Genomic DNA, 20,403 nt, shown 5'->3' on the forward strand with positions numbered 1-20,403 from the left:
TAATGTATGGGATGGTGACTGTTTTGTTGTAGTTCTCTGTGGTGGATAGTGGGAGGGGTTTCTTAGGAGCGTTTAGTATTTTGTTTATCTTATGGGGATTATAGCCATTGACCAAGAAGGTGTGGCGTAAGTGAGCCAGTTCAGCAAGAGCATTGTCATTGGAACAGATTGCTCTCGCTCTGTGGGTTAGCTTTTTTAAAATGCCATATTGTTGAGAAGGGTGATGGTGTGATTGTTTGTGTAAATATCTCCCTGTATGTGTGGGTTTTCTAAAAACTGAAAATGATAAGGAACCATCTGGAAGATGTGTGGTCAGTGTATCCAGGAAGGGCAAATGTGATATATATTGATATATATATATATATATATATATATGCAGAGAGAGAGAGAGAAGTGTCTAGACCTTTACAATGGAACTGGAAACTAATAACTGTCTGCCTATAGTTATTAGCTAATAACTAGTCTTATGTGATAGCTGCAATTTTTTTTATTTTTCAGACAGAGGGCGCCAAAATCAGGACTCTAGTCTTTGTGTTGCTGCTACAATTTTGTTTAACTAGTCTGTTGATTACACCATGTTGTTATAGTTTCGCGTATTGTGACAAACTTTGTTTTTGTGCTCTGAAGATATTGGTTATAACACCAGCGAAATATCAGCAATAAGTTAATAAATTAATTATTTACTTATTTTTCTGTGTTCTAATATACACTGTTAAAAAATAAACAACAAATAGGATATGATATATGTGTGTGTGTGTGTGTTTAGAGAGAGAGAGAGAGAAGTGTCTATACCTTGCTAGTTCATGGATAGTTGTGTTTATAAGACAGAAAACCAGAATAGGATATTAACAATTACTTCAATTAAAAAACCATTTCATCCTAATTACATAAGATTTTTTCAGGTATAAAAATGGAAACTAGCAAATAAACAGTAAAGATTAACAAAAGTGACAGCCACCATGCAGTTATACAAGATCCTGATGATTTTAAAAAATATTTCTAATTATGTGTTGCATTGTTGAGCACGTTATTTGTGTTTGTTGAACTATAGTCCATTGGTACAGTGGCAGGCAGGGCCTTTTTTTTTATTATTTTTTAAAAAAATATATTTATTTTTGTATTTTTTTTTTAAACAATTTTATATAATTTAGAAATTGTGCTCTAAAGACCAAGCAGAATTGTTTCAAACCACTTCAGGCTTGCAATAAGTGGGACACTGGTCTTGCATCAGCAATTAAATTTGTCTCCTACCTAGAAGTCAACAAATTTGCTTCAATATCAGCATTATATAGAGTAAACATCAGCCTTTGTATTATGAAAAGTTTGTAAATTATGTCTGAGACATGTTTGACACGGTCAATTAATTCGTTAAATGAATTTTTTATATCGGTTTTTGGGATACTGTTGAGGGTCGTGGTTACTGCCACTTGAACATTTTCAATGGTGTCGTATCACTTTCCTTTTGTCGGCAAATGAAGTCGGGGACAGAGAAAGAAGTCACAGGGCACTAAATCAGGTGAATACGGTGAGTGATCCAACACACAGACTTGGTTTTTGCTCGAAAATGTCTCGCAATGTTAGAACGATGAGATGGTGCATTATCGTGCGAAAGTGACCAGCTGCCTGCATCACGATATTCATGCATACGCGACGAATTCTCGCTATCAATCACTTCAAAACTTCGAGATAAAACTCACCATTGGCCGTTTGGCCAGGTGGAACGAATTCTTTGTGGATAATGCCCTTGGAATCGTAGAAACAAATCAGCATTGTCTTTACTTCTTGACTTCTCCAAGCAACTTTTTTTCGGTTGCCCCTCTTCTGGTGGTCTTCACTCAGCACTCTGGCACTTTGTTTTGAGCTCATACTTAAAACACCAAATTTCGTCACTAGTAACATTCGTTTCAAGGAAGTTTGAGTCCTTACGAGTAGTTTTAATGAGGTCCTTGCAGTGTTCAATTTGATACATTTTTTGGTCGTCAGTCAACTTGTGGGGAACAATTTGTGAATTCAATTTACGAAGGCCCAAACTCTCGGTCAAAATGTTGTGCACAATTGATTTTGGAATCCCAATACATCTTCAATCAATCTCACGGACGATTTCAGGTTTTCTTTGATGAAATCACACACTTTTTTGGATGTTAACTTTGCTCAATCCAGTTTTTGAACGGCCCGGCTTTTCGTCATCCTCAAGCGTCTCATAACCACTTTGAAATTGCTTAAACCACTCATAAACGAGTACAGGATAAGAATTCATCACTGTATGCTTTTTGAAGCATTTGATGCGTTTTGGTAAAATGTTTACAAAATTTAACACAAACGTCAATCGTAGCTGTCTGTTTAAAACTCATTTTCCGACCATTCGTCAAAACACACTGTCCCTCTTGACGTTATAACTTGGCTTCTAATGAAACAAATGTCATAAACAGTTGACACAACACCAATGAAGGTTGCCGCTTTCGACAACAAAAAGATACAACAGGTGATTGCACTAGTTTCTTCTATTTTCGAAAAGTTCGGTTTCTTTTTGGACAGAGGATGTATATATATCGGAATGTATGCTTCATTTATATTTAAGCTCTGTTTGATTACATATTTCTGAGCTTTTTTTTTATATTGCTGTATTTCTTTGCTATGAAGACATACATTTTATGCCTTAAATTAACAAATGATTTATTTGACATGTTTTTTACAAACCCATGACCACTGGGTCATGGGTTTGTAAAAAAAAATTGAGCTTGTCACTCACATGCAAATTGTAGGGGGGGGGGTTGTACACAAATATAGAAAAAAAATTCAGGCAGATATACAAAAACAATATATTATTGGATTTATTCCAAGTTATTATTAAAAGATGTTATAAGTTAACTATATGTTACCTGCCTAAGTACTATGAAAATTCACAAATTATTGGAGATATTGGAGTTGTATATTTGTAAACATTTTTTAAATGGATAGAAAAGATGATATACCATTCATATCTCACTGATATTAGAAATGTAAAACTAGATTTGTAATATCAGTGATTTTTCTGGAGGCTGTTGCGATTTGTATAATGCAAGGTTTGTTGATTGAGAATTGGGGAAGTGTAGACCATCATAAGCCAATCTGTATATTATGTTGGCAGTCAACTGGCAACTGGAGTAGGTCATTGGAACCCAGCATTAATTGCTTAGTTAAAAAATAAGGAGCCCTCCACCATCATGCACAATGTGCATGATAGTGGAGGGCTCAGAAAGCTGGCAATCCTGTTGCAGAAGTCACATGATAGAACAAATGATGAGAGAGCTTAATAAATAGACACCTTGTGCTACACCAAGTCGAAGATATCAAGAGCAATCACCCAAAAAGAGATATGAGAAGAATTTTGTCCAAATTAAAAAGGCTATTGTTTGCTGAGAAGGCACAGAATCAAGAAGTTAATGTAGCTAACAATCAGAGGGTGCTTGTGAAGCAGGATAGCACAGCTAAAGGATGTATGACAGGAGGAAGATAGATACGAGGTTGAAGATGTGGTTGTGGCAGGAAAAGGTGATGGAACGCATAAAGGTAAGGATGAAACAGGTATGAATGGCAATCAGAGTCAGGTTCAGGGAAACAGAAGTGGTATAGTTGCTAGAGTAGAGAACATGTGTGCTGGTAGAATGGCCTCAAAGACAGGGATTGTTATATTTGTATGCAAACATAAGGAGTATTCAAAATAAGAGAGCTGAGTTTGTTGCATTGATTGAGTCAGTATGCCCAAAGATAATCGGTATGAGTGAAACTTGGTTGGCTGAGAATAATGTGATGTTGGGAAAAGAAATTGAAGGATGTACAATTTTCTGGAAAAATAGGAAGGTGAATAGAGGAGAGGGAGTACTATTAATGGTTGCAGAGAATTGTGCCCATAAAGTGAGTATGAAAGTTGATAGTACAAGTGTAGATTTTGAGTCTGTGTGGCGTGAAGTTGAAATTAACAGGCTAGTATATCTGATAGGATGCTGTTATAGGCCAGTGAATGTAAAGAATACTGATGTGAAATGATTAGACAGATTGGTTGGGTATGTAAAAATAAAAGGTGATCTTGACAGAGACATTAATTACAGATATAATGAAAGAAGATAGTGTATGAGAAAAAGGAGAGTGAATTTGTCACATATGATGGAAGCAACTAGAAGCTTTAGTGTTTTGGATTTAGTGATAACTTCACAAGATGTAGTTTGTAATGAGCATTAACACTGCTGCCATTTGGCGAGAGTGATCATGAGGCACTTGTTTGGGAAGTGATGAAACAGTGAGAGGTTACCGCCAAAAAGGGATATATGTGGAATTATAAGGTGGATAATTATGGAAAACTCTGTAGTCAACTAGCAATCAATACACTCTACAGATCAGCTGTGTGGAAATGATGTTGTCAGGCATGGAAATTCATAAGGCAGTATCTGACACAAGCAGTGTATAACACCGTACCGAGGGTTAAGTGAGTAAATAGAGTAGGAGTGAAATCAAATAAGCTGTGTTGGAAAAGAAAGGAGGAGGTACAAGAGAGTTGGTGGCAAATGGATCCATGAAAAGTATAACGTGCAGGCTAGGAAGGTGATGAGATGGTAAAGAAAGAAAAGGTGCATTATGAGAGGAGGTTGGCTGGTCAGGCACAAGGTTATTTCAAGTGAATTCTTCTGATATATGGCAAGCAAGAGGAAGAATAATTATGGGAAGTTGATTTTGGTCAATAGTCATGGCAGCAGAGTGACTGTTGCAAAGAAAATAGTAGAATTATTGAATGTGCACTTTATCAGCATATATCATACTTATGTAAATGATGCCATGATGGGAATGAAAATAAACTGTTAAAACTGTTAACAGTTTATTTTCATTCCCATCACATATACAAGATATTTATATTATACAATTCAATGTACGGTATTATATAATACAAATCAAGTTGTACAATTCAGTGTACACTATTATATAATACAGTTCAAGTATTACTATCATTTTCTGTTGGTAGTTACACTTATTTTTTGGCTATTATTTTGTTACAGTTAATAAATGTTTCCTTATATATATATATATATATATATACAAATAGAGTAAAATACATTTTGGGTAGTTTTCATAGTTTATAATAAGTTACTGGTTACTGGTTTTAGTGATAAAGTAAGTTAGTTTGTGTATTTATGTGTAACCAAGGGCCGTAGCCATACTGGTTACTAGAGAATTAAATTAATTCGAAACAGTCACTGCGAGCCCAGTGACAGTATCTATGAGGGCTCACCTTACACGGTTTGATTTGATGTACATGTTAATATATTAGTCTCCTAAGTGAACGAACAAGTTAGTATATTGGTACCTTAATTGGATATGATATGTGAGTTATAATGATGAGTTAATGCTTGTCGTTAGGTATTCGAAGGATTTATGAAAAATTTCTTTGTTTGCCTTGGGTACTACCAGCATGTTCCAGCCGCATCGTAATCCATAGTCTACATTATATTCGAAGAAACTTTCAATGTTCCTTTTTATGTATAATAGACAACCCTAGAGATATAGTTTCTGTAGTGGTAGAATATTATGCATGACAAACAGATCGTTGGTTGAATGTGCAAAGTCAGTAGTGGTTATGGCTCTAATTATTCTGTTTTGTATTCTTATTAATGGAAGCAGATTGTTGTAATAATCTCCACCCCAACAGGTGATGCCATATTGCAGTGAGGAATTGACCCAGGAATAGTACAAGCATCTTAAGAATGCCTCATTTACAAATTTTTTAACATAATATATTCTATTAATTATGAACCTAAACTTATTTGTTAAGAAAGTGGTGTGGGAGTTTCACTTCATATTGCTATCGATATGGAGTCCCAAATACTTGACTGATTTTGTTTTTTTTTGATTAAGCTACAGTTACAATTTGGGATGTCACTACATTTCCTTTCATGCCATTTAATGCTTATATTGTGATCTAGCTTATCTGTTAACATGAAGTACATATATCTCTTTTTATCGGTATTAATGTTAAGTCCATTATTGCTAAACTATTTACTTAGTTTTAACATATCACTATTAATCTGATTTTTTAGATCTTCAAGGGTTGTTTCAGTGTATATTAATGTCGTGGTGTTGGCGAAGGATATCATTTTGCCAAAAAGTTTGCATTTACATAAATCATTAATATATATTAAAAATGGGATGGGTTCTAGTGCAGACCCTTGCAGGACTCTGTATTTTATTATTTTTGTTGAGCTATTGAATGCGCTGTAGCTGGTATATTGTTTTCTATTATTCAGATAGGATCTGAACTAGTCATTAGTAATTCCTCTGATGCTGTATTTGGACATTTTTAGTAGCAATAGGTCATGACGAACACAGATGCCTTAGATATATCAAGAAAAACGGCTGCTGTGTCCTTTCCATTCCTTTATTTATTTCACTACAGACCATTTTATGAAACTCCAATAGCGCTTTTTCGGTATTGTATCTAGATCTAAACCCATATTGATTAATTGTGTAAAAGGACATGGTATTTAAATAGCTATTAAGCATTTTTTTATTAGAATTTCAATAACCTTTGAGATTGTGGATAGTATAGATATTGGTGGAGAGGATGTTGCGAGTGGGAACACTGAATGTTGGAAGCATGACTGGAAGGGGAAGAGAGGTGGCAGACATGATGAGGAAGAGGAAGTTGGACATTTTATGTGTGCAGGAGACAAGGTGGAAAGGGGGAAAGGCAAAAGAACTGGGAGATGGATTTAAATTGTTCTACTCTGGAGCGATTAACGAGGGAAGAAATGGTGTAGGAATTGTGGTGTGTGGCAGAATGAAGGGTGAAGTACTGGACGTGGGTAGAAGGAACGACAGGATCATGCGAATGAAATTGGGTCTTGGAGAAGAGCGGGTGGTCGTATTATGTGCATATGCCCCGCAAGTTGGTTGTACAGCAGAGGAAAAAGATGAGTTCTGGAACGTGTTAGATGAAGAAATGAGGCAATTGGAAGAAAATGAGATGGTGATTGTTGGAGGAGACTTGAACGGGCACATAGGAAGACAGAATAGAGACTGTGAAAGGGTGCATGGTGGCCATGGAGTGGGAATGATGAACCAGGAAGGAGAGAGGGTTGTGGACTTTGCAGTAGCATTTGATCTGGCAATTGTGAACTCGTTTTTCTTCAAGAGGGAAGAACATTTGATAACATTTAGAAGTGGTAACAACAGCTCACAAATTGACTACATTTTGACTAGAAGAAAACATCTTAAGGTTGTGACAAATTGTAAGGTAATTCCAACAGATCAAGTAGCACAACAACACCGACTGCTGTGTGCAGACTTTAAATTAAGATCGAAGATAAGAACTTCTGGTTGCCATGGGATGAAGACAATTAAGTGGTTTCGCTTAAAAGAAGAGAGTGTGAGGAATCGTTTTAGGGAGAGAGTGTTAGAGAGGATTTCGGATGGACTGGAAAGTGTACAACATTGGTGGAAACATAATTCAAAAGTAATCCTGAGCTGTGCAATCGAGGTGCTTGGTGAGACATCTGGAAAGATTAGAGAGCAGAAGGAGGGTTGGTGGTGGAATAATGATGTACAAGTGGCAGTGACAGCTAAGAGGAAGGCAAAGCAGAAGTGGGATGAGTCAAGAGTGGAAGAGGACAGAGAGGTGTACAAAGAGAGAAAGCAAGAAGCCAAGAGAGTTGTGGCACAGGCGAAGGCCATGGCATATCAAAATCTGTATGATCAATTAGAAACAAAGGAAGGTCAGAGAAAAATTTACCAACTAGCGAAATGTAGAAATAAAGCAGCTAAGGACATCTTACATGTGAGGCAGATCAAAGATGCTGAAGGAAGAGTATTATGGAGGGATGTGGACATAAGAAACAGATGGAAAATATACTTTGAGGGACTTCTGAATGAGGAAAATGTAAGGACTCACAGAGGAGATGGGCAGCCTTCTGAGGGGATGGTGCAGAACATCAGTAGAATGGAAGTGACGGAGGCCATGAAGAGGATGAGGAATGGAAAAGCGGTGGGCCCCGACAGAATTCCAGTGGAGGCATGGAAGGCACTGGGGGAAGAGGGAATTGACCTGCTGTGGGACCTGTTCATGAAAGTTTGCCAACAGGAAAATATACCCGAGGAATGGAGGGAGAGTACTCTTGTTCCCATCTACAAGGGTAAAGGGGATGCACAAGACTGTAAAAATTACAGAGGAATAAAGTTGATGTCCCACACAATGAAGATCCTAGAAAGGGTTCTTGATGGTAGATTGAGGGAGGAGGTGGAGATTGCAAAGGAACAATTTGGCTTCATGCCTGGTAGATCAACAACAGATGCTATCTTTGGGTTACGACAGATGATGGAAAAATATCGAGAGAAACAAAGGGAGCTACATCTGGTATTTATTGATCTAGAGAAAGCATATGATAGAGTGCCAAGGCAAGAAGTCCGGAGGTGTCTGAGGGAGAAGAAGGTGCCGGAGAAATATGTCAGGTTGGTGCAGGAAATGTACAGAAATGTGAAGACAAGTGTTCGGACCTGTTTGGGACAGACAGAAAGTTTTCAAGTAACAGTTGGCTTGCATCAAGGGTCAGCGTTAAGTCCGTTTCTGTTTAATATTGTGATGGAGGTGGTAACAGAGGAGGTGAGAGAAGATGCACCTTGGACAATGTTGTATGCAGATGACATCTTGCTGTGTGTAGATTCAAGAGAAGAAGCGGAAACTAAACTGGAAAGATGGAGAAAAGTACTGGAAGAGAGAGGTATGAGACTGAGCAGAAGTAAGACAGAGTATATGTGTTGCGCAGTGGGCGGTGGCCAGGAGTCAGACCTGGAAGGAAATGTCATCAGGAAGGTGAGAGACTTTAGATACTTAGGTTCGACAGTGGAAGAAGATGGAGGAGGTGAGAAGGAAGTGGGATGCAGGATACAAGCAGGTTGGAGGAACTGGAGGGAGATGGCTGGAGTGTTATGTGATAAGAGGGTGCCGATCAATCTGAAAGGCAAAATTTATAGGACAGTAGTGAGGCCAGCTATGACATATGCTATAGAAACTGTGGCCCTGAGGAAAAATAACATTAGCAGGATGGAAGTAGCAGAGATGAGAATGCTTAGGTGGATGTGCGGTGTGACCAGAAAGGATCATCTGAGAAATGACTATGTCAGGGGAAACAGTGAAAGTTACGAACTTAGGAGCGAAAATACAGGAGGCAAGGTTGAGATGGTTTGGTCATGTGATGAGGAGGGAGGACGAATATGTGGGAAGAAGGGTCATGCAGATGGATGTGCAAGGAAGGCGGAAGCGTGGGCGGCCAAAGAAGAGATGGAGGGAGCTGGTAGAAGAGGACTTGAAGATGAAGAACTTGGATGTGGTGACAGCCCAAGACAGGAAGGTGTGGAGGAGACTCATAAGAAACAGTGACCCCACTTAAGTGGGAGAAGCTGCAGAAGAAGAAGAAGAAGATAGATATTGGTCTGTAATTTTTTTATTTCATTTCTGTTACCTCCTTTATATAGAGGTACAACTGAAGCAGTCTTTAAGTGTTCTATAAACTTACTGTGTTCGAAGGATTTATTAATGATATTTGTCAAGAACTGTAATCTGTGTTTAATGATAATGTTAAGTTTTTTGATATTTATATTGTCACTTCCCATTTTTTTCCCTTTTTCAATCTGATTACTACACTCTTTACCTCATCTTCATTTACTATGTGTAGATACATGGAATTCTTAATCCATGGAAGGTGACTCATGTACTTTGTCCTTTCTGTAGGGTTGAAATCACAACTACCATAGTTTGTAAAGTGATTGTTCATTTTGTTAAGTACATTGGTGATGTCATTGCCCTCTGTATTAGAAGAATTGGAAGTGAAAGAATCAGAGGTGTTTCAGGTGTTGATTGGGTTTGATGTTAATAAGGCTGTGGGAATGGATGACATATCATCACATATTCTTCAGGAATGCACACAACATTTAGCTTATAACCTTGATCTGGTTATTTAATGAAAGTCTTGTAGTGGGTAAGGTTCCTAAGGATTGGAAAGAAGACAGAGTAGTACTACTCCACATGCATGGTTCTAGAAAAGAAGTTTCCAATTATAGAGTAGTCTGTATAACAAGGTGTTGGAGAGATTGGTTAGGAATAGAATATTAGATTGGGTTGATGGACAAAATATACTTTATGATCAGCATGTTCTTGGACTTTGCAAATTTTTTATAGATTACCACATAATAAGTTGGTGTACAAGCTGCAAAAGTATGGATGTTTGCTTGCTTCAGGGTTCTGTTCTTAGGCTCCAACTGCTTAACTTGTTTGTAAATTATATATCATGTGGACTGACTGAAGATCTTCATTTGTTTGCTATTGATGCAAAGTTGGGAAGAATTATAAGTAGCACTGCTGATGTTAATTCCCTTCAGGAAGATTTGAATAGACTTCTGATTGAACAAAGGAGTGGGGTTGTAGTTTTAATATTAATAAGTGTAAGTTTTATATTTTGGAGTGCATAAATATAAGGCTTGTGTACTTATATTGATGTGCTGTACTGCAGGAAGTGGATGAGATTTGAAAGTGATAGGGCATGTTGCAAGTGTTGCAAAGAAATATTCTAACATGTAGGGATAAGGAGTTGGTTGTGCTCCTGTATAAAGCACACTCGTCAGACCACACTTGGATTATTGTTGCTCAGATTTGGTCTCTTCATTTTCAATGTGATGTGGAAACATTGGAGAGGGTTGAGAGATAAGTGACTCAGACCGTATCAGGACTCTGGAATGCTGGCTATGGAGAGAGGTTGAAGAAATCTGGATTGCAGAGTTTGGTGGATAGGAGGGGGAAAAAAAAAGTGATACGATAGCAGTAGCGCACTCAGGATTTAATTTTTTTGGGGGGGGGGTGAGTTGAGTAGACGATTTGAGAATACACTACGCATTGCATATGACCTATGGCTGAGCATCTGCAATGATCGCTAATTCATAAGTAGTATAGAAATAGAAGACACAACACAATATAAATAAAAAAAATTAATTTTAATTAAGAAAAGATTTTTGGAAAAATTTTCTAGTGTTTATTTCTTTTTCTTTGGGGGAGGGGACAGGGGGCCTTGGCCTCCACCTCTGGTTGCGGCACTGTATGTTAGAGACATTTAAGTTAGTGTGGGAAATTTATTTGATTACTCCAGAGGGGATTATAAAAAGAGTAGAAGGTGAGAGGAGTAGAACCAGAAGCCATCCCTGGAAGTTATGTAAGAGAGTGGTGATGAGGGGGATGATGTCTTACATGGGGAATTGTGAGTGAATGGAATACATTATCAGAATGTGTTTTTTAATTCAGGTAGTGTGAAGGATTTTAAGATTCAGTATGATAAATATGTTGTCAGTTGAATGATCCTCTCACGGTGAGTGCCTACTCCATGGAGGGTGTAATAATAATAATTAGGTACCAAGAAATTTCCTGGTCCTGATGGTTTTTTCCCATTTTTCCTTAATGGTGTGTACTTCAGAATTAACTTCCATTCTCTGTAACTTTTTTATGCTGCTTCCATATTCCACTGGTATCTATTCCACAGCATGGAAAGTAGTGCATATAACCTACTCCTAAGAAGGCATAAAAAAAGAGACATAATAGAGGTAGTTAACTGGAGCACACACACTTTTAGACAACTCAAGAAATACCATCAGGATCAGGAAATTTTTTTATATCTAATTTGGATAAGATCCTTCTGATTGCCTTCTTGTGAAGGATCAATTTAGGCATGTGTGTTTAGTGTTTGTAATGGTTGGGGAACATTTTCCAGCATTAACCATGAATTAGTTAAGAAGCTAGTAGGTTGGCTTTTCCTTTGGGTGATGAAGTAATAGAACCATCTGAGTGTAACATTGTTAGGAACAGTGTTAGACAGAAGTTAAAACTGATAACTTTGAAAGCGATAGAAGTCATGACTGCAGTCAGGATACAATTATCCTACCTAGAGTTCTAAAATCTGTTTTGGTTTTAGTTTTCTTGCTGTTCCATGCTTTGGTAGCTGCAGTAAAGGAAGATGAAGTTTGGATGAGAGCCGAGAGATGAAAACGGTGTGTAACCAAGTGAAAAATAAACTTTCAACATCTTTCTCTAAATCCGGAGTAATTTAATAAAAAAAAGGTGGCACACCGTTTGGCAACTCCTATAGGTAGAGATGACCTTGCTAATGCTTCTGCCTGGTATCTCTGCTTGGGCCTGGCTCCCACTGAAGAGACCTCAATAAAGGTTGAAACTAGTCTGGGTAGTGGCCCTTCCCTTTAATGCATAACATTATACATATCTGCAAGGAGATGTGTTTTGCATTATGGGAGATACTGAAATAGTTGTGATGTCAGCTTGGTCCACCTTTGCTATGAGTTTCCCAGTGTTGTACTACCTTACCTCAGTCCTGAAGATACTTTCAGGCACAAACTTTGTTTGCTCACACTTGGATAAAGGATTAAACTAAATTTATTAAACTCAGAGGATAATTACAATGTTGCAATGATCATTGGTGTTTAAGGATAGGGAAATCATGTTAGCCCTTTACAAAGCCTTGATATGACCACTTCTCGACTAATGTGCATAGATTTGGTCTCCTGGGCTCTGAGAGGATGAAGAAGCTGTTAAGAGAGTGTAGAGAACAGTTACAGATGATATTGGGATTTATGTAGGTTATGAGGACAGATTGAGAGTGTGTAGACTGTAGACATTGGTAAACAGGAGAAAGGGAGTGATATGATAATAAAAGTCTGTAAACTTGGAAAGGTTGTTATAGGATATTAGTTGATGGAATTTTTTGTTATGTGGAATGCAGGAGAGGACAGGGGGGAATCTGTGAAAGTTGAGTTTTTGTATGGTTAAGAAAGGGGTGAGAGCTATGGTGGATCTTGTGCGAATGAGTTTAAGAGTAGGTATGACAGTTGTGCATGATGTATGGTCCTCTTGATTAGTCCATGACCTTGAAGCTCTCTGATCTGATATTAATGTTATTTCAGCTCTGATGAAGTAGATTCATATTTAGTTAATAACACATAATGGAATGGATTTATCAGAGTTGTTTGGAATATTAATGTGGCTAAATTATGATTGTTTCAATGTGTAAAGTAATCTTTTAATTGTTTAATTTTTAGAGAGCTCAATATCAAGATCAGCTGTCCAGAAAACGATATGATGATCAACTGTTTCAACAGGTAATATTTTTACTATGGTGTTATAAAAATGCACTGTCTAGGAAATGTACAAATTTCACTTTTAAATTAGAATAAATATATTCAAAAAGAAATAAAGTGATTCCTCATAACTGCTGTCATGATTACTAAGAATTAATTCAGTTGATTGCATTATACACCATTGAGTAGTGTAAAGGCCACAGACGTTAATGTTCTTATAGACTTGAGTACAGTGGTATTATTAATTTCATATTAAAAGAGTTCGAAACTTGGTTATACTATAAATTAAAGATGCCAAGAAATTATATTCCTGGTTTAATTCTTTATCCAAGTGTAAGCAAACAGAGTTTGCACCTGCAGTAATTTTAGGACTGGGCAACTCATATACAGAAGCATGACTTCACATCACAGTTCTGAAATTACTTCAGGCACAAACTTTGTTTGCTTATGCTTTGATAAAGGATTAAACCAGGAATATAATTTCTTGGCATCTTTTATTAATATTAAATGAGTGCTATGCTTACTCTTCATAAATCGATGGATATTCACTACACGGTATTAGCAGGGAAGTCATATTGGAATGGTATTATCATTTCAGAAGGGGGGGGGGAAACGTGTAGTTTAATGTTGTAAACCTATAGGTACATAAGTACCATAGGTAGGCTAAGTATTTTTTTTTTTTCACTTTTTTAAATTTATTTTTACATAGTCTGGAAGAACATGAACCTTTTTCAAGACATGGCCTCTAATAAGCAGGGTAGTGGCCTCACACTGGACAACAAAATTTATATCCTCCCCACTTAATAACAATCACAAACATTCATACCCACTCAAAGATTTGAACTTGTATCCTGTTTTCATTATAAATCATTATGGAGACATGCTACTTTATTTAAGAACTTACTTTGATTAAAATTAACATTTTCACATTTTGATCTTTTTATCAAGGTCATCTTCAGGAATATATATATACACAACTGATCAAAGCTGCATTAGCACATACTACAGTGGGTGCAAATAACTGCATGGTCAATCATTGACCATAGCATGCCTTCTGGTGAAAATAAATAAAATAAAAATAAATCAGGATGTTAAAAAAATTAAAGATAATAAATAAAATACAATAGAACATAATTATTTTTTTTAAAATCTGCATCAGCAGTTATTTGTTTCTTAATTCCTGTTACTTTTAATTTCTGTTAGCTGTCCAAGAGTTACTTATCCCTTATCCAATTCAATTTCTCTTCTTTTGTTATTCATATTCACTATGTGGGTAATTCTTCTTTTTCCAGATATGTGGGTCATAGGTGAGCCTTCCTTGAACTTTCATTCATACCAGGCTGTGGTCCAATGTAAGGGCCAGGTGTCTTCCCAGTTAGAAGTGGTGTGCATGGTTAGAAAGACCTGCTTTTCTGTGACAAAGGTACTTGATGTGTTTTCTTTTTATTTAGGGATACATACAAACTTTGATTAATATCATATTTCTCCAGAAGTATCTCCACTACTTACGCATAATGAGGTGTGGCATTATCATCCATAAAAATGAATTCTTTGCCTACAGCACCATGAAACAATCAAACCTGTTGAAGAACTTCATTGCAATATTATTCACCAGTCATAGTTGCTTTTTCCAGCACTTGTGGCTCTGTTTGTACATTAAGCATAATGCCTCCCTACACCATGACCCCAGTACCGCTGTACCTATCATTTTCAAGTACATTCTTGCGATAGTAAGCAGTACCACTTTCACGCTGGGTCAAGCGTTGTCTAGAATTAGAGGAAAGACTAAAATGAGTCTCATCTGTAAAGAGTACATTAGCCCATGTCTTGTCCAATTTTTATGGATACAACAGCACTGGAATGTGCTCTATGATGACCTGTGGATAAAGGGACACAGACTACAGGCCTTCAGACATATAGGCTTACTTGTTGCAGACAGTTTGTCAAGATATCCATGTACCTTGAATGAAGCCAACTTGTAAGAGCTGATCTGCCATGCTGCATCGATTACATTTTTCTGTTATAATCAAAAATCTGTCTTCATGCTCCATGGTTGAGTTGGGCGACCTCTTAGCAAATGTCTGGAACACATTCCATTGGTTTGAAATGCTGTCCAGAGCCTGGATACAATGCTATGTGGGATTCCATACTTTTTGGCAATATCAGTAATTCTGTTGCCTTCTTCAAGCTTTCCCCGTGCGAAATCATCTAGATGATGTCTTTGAGACATTACAAGACATCGAAGTTTGAAACTTTATTCCTTCATGAAAAGAGCTTCCTTCAAACAATTCGCTTACCACAGCCTTTTATCTTTTATTCTGTTGAGTGCTACCATGTGACCCCTTTGCATGCTATTTGAAAATTTGAATCTGTACCCACTTTCTGCTCTAAGTTGTTAATTATACAAATTGTCACAAGCAGATGTGTCTGAATTTACGGTTATAATCTTCAGAAATAAGTGTTTGTCCTAGGTTTTGGACACCAGTGTACATTACCATAGGGAATCTAAATTGTTTATACTTTTTAATGATCTATCTGAGGCAAAGGTTCTGATCTCTAGTTCCCTTGCCTTTCCTAAAACCTGCTTCTTCCTCTGGCATCTCTGCCTTAACTTTGGCCTGAATCTTATTTAGAATGATCTTTAATAAAATCTTGCTTGCATGAGAGATGAGACATTAGTCTCTCTCATATCTTCATATCTCCTCTGTGAAAACTGACTTCTTCCAGTCTCTAGGCCATGATTTTGTCTTTCTTATAAATATTGTAATCAATCTATGAAACCCATATCTTTCCATCTTCTGTGACTTTAACTAACTCTGCTGGGATTCTATCTTCACCTGGAGCTTTATTGTTGTAAGCTGTTCAGTTGTTCCTTCAACCTCATGCTGAAGTGAAGGAGGTTCTAAATCAAAATTTTCTTTGTAGGAGGTGCTCCTCCAAATTTTCCTTATCCTCTGTGCTGTACAATTCCTCATAGTACTCTTTCCATCTGTTTTTGATTTTCATTTCTTCTGTTAGTATTACTCCATTCCTGTCTTTGATGACATTCAGGTTTGGACTTAAATGTGCTTTAGGTCACAAACTAAATGAAACATCCTTTTATAATTATGCCTCCTCATCTGAACTATCTTTTCACAATTATTACTATAAAACTTTTCCTTGTTCTGCCTGATGCTCTTCTGACTCAACTATCAGATTCAACATGAGATCAGATCCCATGTTGAATCTGATACCCATGGGTCTCTTGGCCTTCTTATTGGGCCAAGATACTTGGTTATCTTGGCTATCCTTCACAAAACATTTCTGGTTAGTTTTCAAAAAAAATCATCCATCCGAGTTGATGTTTCTTCTGTGAACACACTAGGAATTAATCTAACACCCAGTCTAGTGGGATGTGCCTGACTTGGAGGGTTTTGGAGTCTTAGTCTTACGTCGCTCTTATCTGATGGTCTGTACCACAGTCTACTCCAGGACAAATATGCACATTAGAGATGCTTGTCTTCCAATGTTCGAGAGCCAGGATGTAATCAGTCTGGTGTCTTGACCTATCAGTGTTAGATGTCTAAGTATAGGTCTGTCTTGGGTATTTCTGGAAGCAGGTATTGGTAATGACTAATCTGTTAGTCGTTACCGATGACTAACAGCTTATGAATGACTTTTGGAAAATTCCAACAGTCATTCACCACTGGTGTTATGTTTTTCCAAACCAAACATGCCACATTCAATCCTCACTCTCATACTCTTTCTCACTTTTGCATTCATGTCTCCTAAGATGAAAAGTCCATCCCTTCTCAGCAGGCAGTTGAACAGTCTGCTTATTTTCGTAGAACTCCTCACTCTGTTCATCAGTCCTATCTGTGTGGGGGTACATAAACTACGATGGTTGACTCATTGGTAAGATGAGCCTTAAGTCTAATACAAAGTATCCTGCCATTCAACTGGATTATAACTAAGAAGAGCTCTTGCCTGAACTTTCTTCAGTACCACAGCTACCCCATAATGCTTTGAGTCATCTTCTGAATAAATAACTAGCTTACCATCCTGTCTTTTGAAATAACCTTCTTCATTCCATCTGGTCTGTGTAACTCCCAGGATGTCAATTTTGTACCTTTCCATCTCTTTTACAGACAATATCAAGAGTACTCATCTGTAGATCTCATACATTCGATGTACCAATATAAAGTTCACCTCTGTGGTTAATCCTATTCCTTCTGTATTGTTTGCAGTAACACTGACATGTGTTGGAGACTGTGATATGCTTCTCGAACAGGATCCTCTGCTTAAACTGCCCTGAACGTGGTTGATTATGCTACGTAACAATTGATGCAGCATGAGATGTATTATAAGGCACAAATGTTTTTATACTGCTTTTCTAGTATGCAGGTTTGATGGAGCTTGAGAATGCAATTTTCATTTTAAATAAAAATCTCTTTTTTTTTTCCCAACATATTTCTTTGAAAGTGAACACAGAAATGCAAATGTAGTGCATTTATATATATACATAGATATAAAAACAAGCTTATTATACAGGGTGGCCATAAAATAACTTTCCCTCTTTGGCGGCATCTGTAGCTAAAACAAATAAACGGAATGAGACCAAATTTTATATTGAGACTTTTGAAGGCATGGGGAGATGATTCCTGCGAGAAAAAAAAATTAGTACCAAAAGTCGCCGATAGGGGAAATTTTGGCACTGGCTGAGCCGAAAACAAGCGGATAATTACATTAAAGGCAGATAAAATAGAATAATAACATTTCGACGGTGTAAGCGACAGCCTCGTCACTCATTCCAGCTGGATATGTGGTACTTTACAATGATAATCAGAATAATAATAATTAAACTAAAACAACAACTTGCGAGAGACACAGAAATTAATGTAGTGATTGAACTCACAGGAAATAATGTTTTATTCATCAGAATCAGGATCCCCTGGACCACATACATACACGATTTTCAATGTGCTGACCTTTTTTGTGTACAACAAATTGCATCCGGTGTGCGACATGCTCTACAGCTGAGGGTAAGAAGTTGAATTGGATGTTCATAACAGCCTGTTTTATGTACTCTTTTAAGACATGCAAGCTGGGAACGCCACCAACACCAAAGTCAATGGAGTCACATACGCAAAGTAAAATTTGCATAATCCTTTTTACCTGCGTTTACTGCATATATCTGACTGCTTTCGGCTCTGCCAGCGCCAAAACTTCCCCTAGCGACGACTTTTGGTACTAAATCTTTTTTTCGCGGAATTCAACTCCCCATGGCTTCAAAAGTCTCAATATAAAATCTGGTCTCATTCCGTGTATTAGTTTTAGCTAGAGATACCTCCAAAGAGGGAAAGTTAATTTATGGCCACCCTGTATTAATATTATTTGCTTATATAATGTTAAACATTTAAAGGAAACTGTCTTTTTTCCTTTTGGATCTTCCACTACATTTATCTATTCTTTAATTCCTTATCACAAATCGAACATGAAGTCATTGTCAAAAATTCTGATAGCACTGCATTTAAAAAAACCTCCTGTATAAAACAATACCACAAAATAAAAAATTAAAAAACACTCTATCCCCTCCCCAAACACCTACAGAGTGTGATTTTTGAAACCACACTTTTCATGATCACCTCTACCACAGCAATAGAACCTGTAGATTTGTGAAAACTGACATCCCATATCAAAGCAGATCTTAAATCCTCTGTTTACTATCTTCTTTGGCTCAAAATTTTCCATCAGAGTAAATCTAAAAATTTCTTGAAATTGCATTTGCTCTGATCTTATTCATTATTTTTCTATGCAGCTTGATTCTGGTCGCGATGCTGAAATAGTGAGCCATCTTCATTGGGCTTCACTATTCACAACTCAGACTGGCTTCCCTTCTCCAGTTCCACTGAACTGAAAGAGATATAGAGATATTTGTTGTCAGCAACAGTCTTTCACCTGATATCCTCTCCATTCTCCCAACACCCATGATCTCTTCTTAACCATTTCTCCTGATAAATATACTTATCTTCTCTTGGTTACTGCATACTCTCCTCTTGTAACTCTGGCCATAACCTCATTCAAGTCTTCTTTCTCCTTTCCTGCAGAACTTCCCTTCACCAAACCATTCTCTCTGTTTTGTGCCCTTTGAGACTATAGTGGTGCTGAATGGGACGATTTCTTCTCCTCATTTTTTTTGGGCTGACTGTTTACACTCTTCTAATCCAAACTCCTTCTCCATCTGAATAAATGAAATAATTCTTATTGGAATGACGGCTGTCATTCCACATTCCATTCAAATGCCAAATCACTATCCAAACATCCTGCTCAACCTACAGTACAGCATTCAACAGCCTCAAAAAAAAAAGACCATAAGCAAATCCAAATCATACCTTGAGAGGGCCAAGTACAGAAATCCTGCCTCTGGTCCCTTGTCAAGGATATTGGGTGCAACTTCTGCCTATCAATGTTTTCACCCCTCTCACCTCCATATGATACTGTTGTAAGATCGCCTAAATAAGGCTGACATCATCCTCCAAATCTTGCATTGATGATCAAGACAAAGTGTACCCCTCCACTTCACCAACTTCTTACTGCATGCCTCCTATAATCTTTCTTCATAAAGACATTAGAAGAATCCTGAATTTCATGGATATCAAGTATTCTGGTGCTTAAACCCCCCCCCAACTTGTACTTTAAACTTGTTCTTCAGAATTGAAGCTCATCCTGTACTACTCATCTGGCATCTACTCTGCAACACAGAACAAGTCTACATTCAACCCATTCCAAAGAAAGGAAATAAAAGCCAGAGATCAAAGTATTGTCCTATTGTCACATTGCACTCACCTCAGATCTGTGAGAAATAATGAAGGAAGTCATCAACAGTCAGCTCCATCTCCTGAAAGTCCATGAGTTACAAAGTAACTACCAGTATGAATTCTTTCATTCTTGATCCAGAGCACACATCTTGCCACATCACCTATCTATAAACACAAACTATGTAAAGGTTTGCCAGTGCTGGAGTATCCCAGGGAACTGTATTTTCATACATACTACTCTCCCTGTCCATGTTGATGGCAGTACTCATATCCAAGTTACAAGATTTTCTATAATCATTTCTTCAACTCTGAACCCTTTGCCACATTTCAGTGGCGTGAGACAACCAAATTCTTGACCAACCCATTAGTACTCTGAGCATTTCGATTAGTTTTCCTCTGTTTTAATATCAGCTCCTTCCCAACATGTGCGCGCGCACACACACACACACACACT

The 20,403-nt window shown here is 37.3% G+C and overlaps 1 protein-coding gene across 1 annotated transcript in view; it reads left to right on the plus strand.

The window, feature by feature from the left end:
• Window positions 1–20,403, plus strand: part of bor (ATPase family AAA domain containing bor) — a 353,851-nt gene that overhangs the window by 50,602 nt on the left and 282,846 nt on the right. The window contains exon 3 of the mRNA XM_090394748.1: window positions 13,114–13,173. Coding sequence (XP_090250874.1) covers window positions 13,114–13,173 — 60 coding nt within the window. The remainder of the gene's footprint in view (window positions 1–13,113; window positions 13,174–20,403) is intronic.

This window comes from Typopeltis vanoorti, chromosome 6, assembly GCF_054136105.1.
Source record: "Typopeltis vanoorti isolate ZY-2024b chromosome 6, IOZ_Tvanoo_1.0, whole genome shotgun sequence".
Classification (NCBI taxonomy): Eukaryota; Metazoa; Arthropoda; class Arachnida; order Uropygi; family Thelyphonidae; genus Typopeltis; species Typopeltis vanoorti.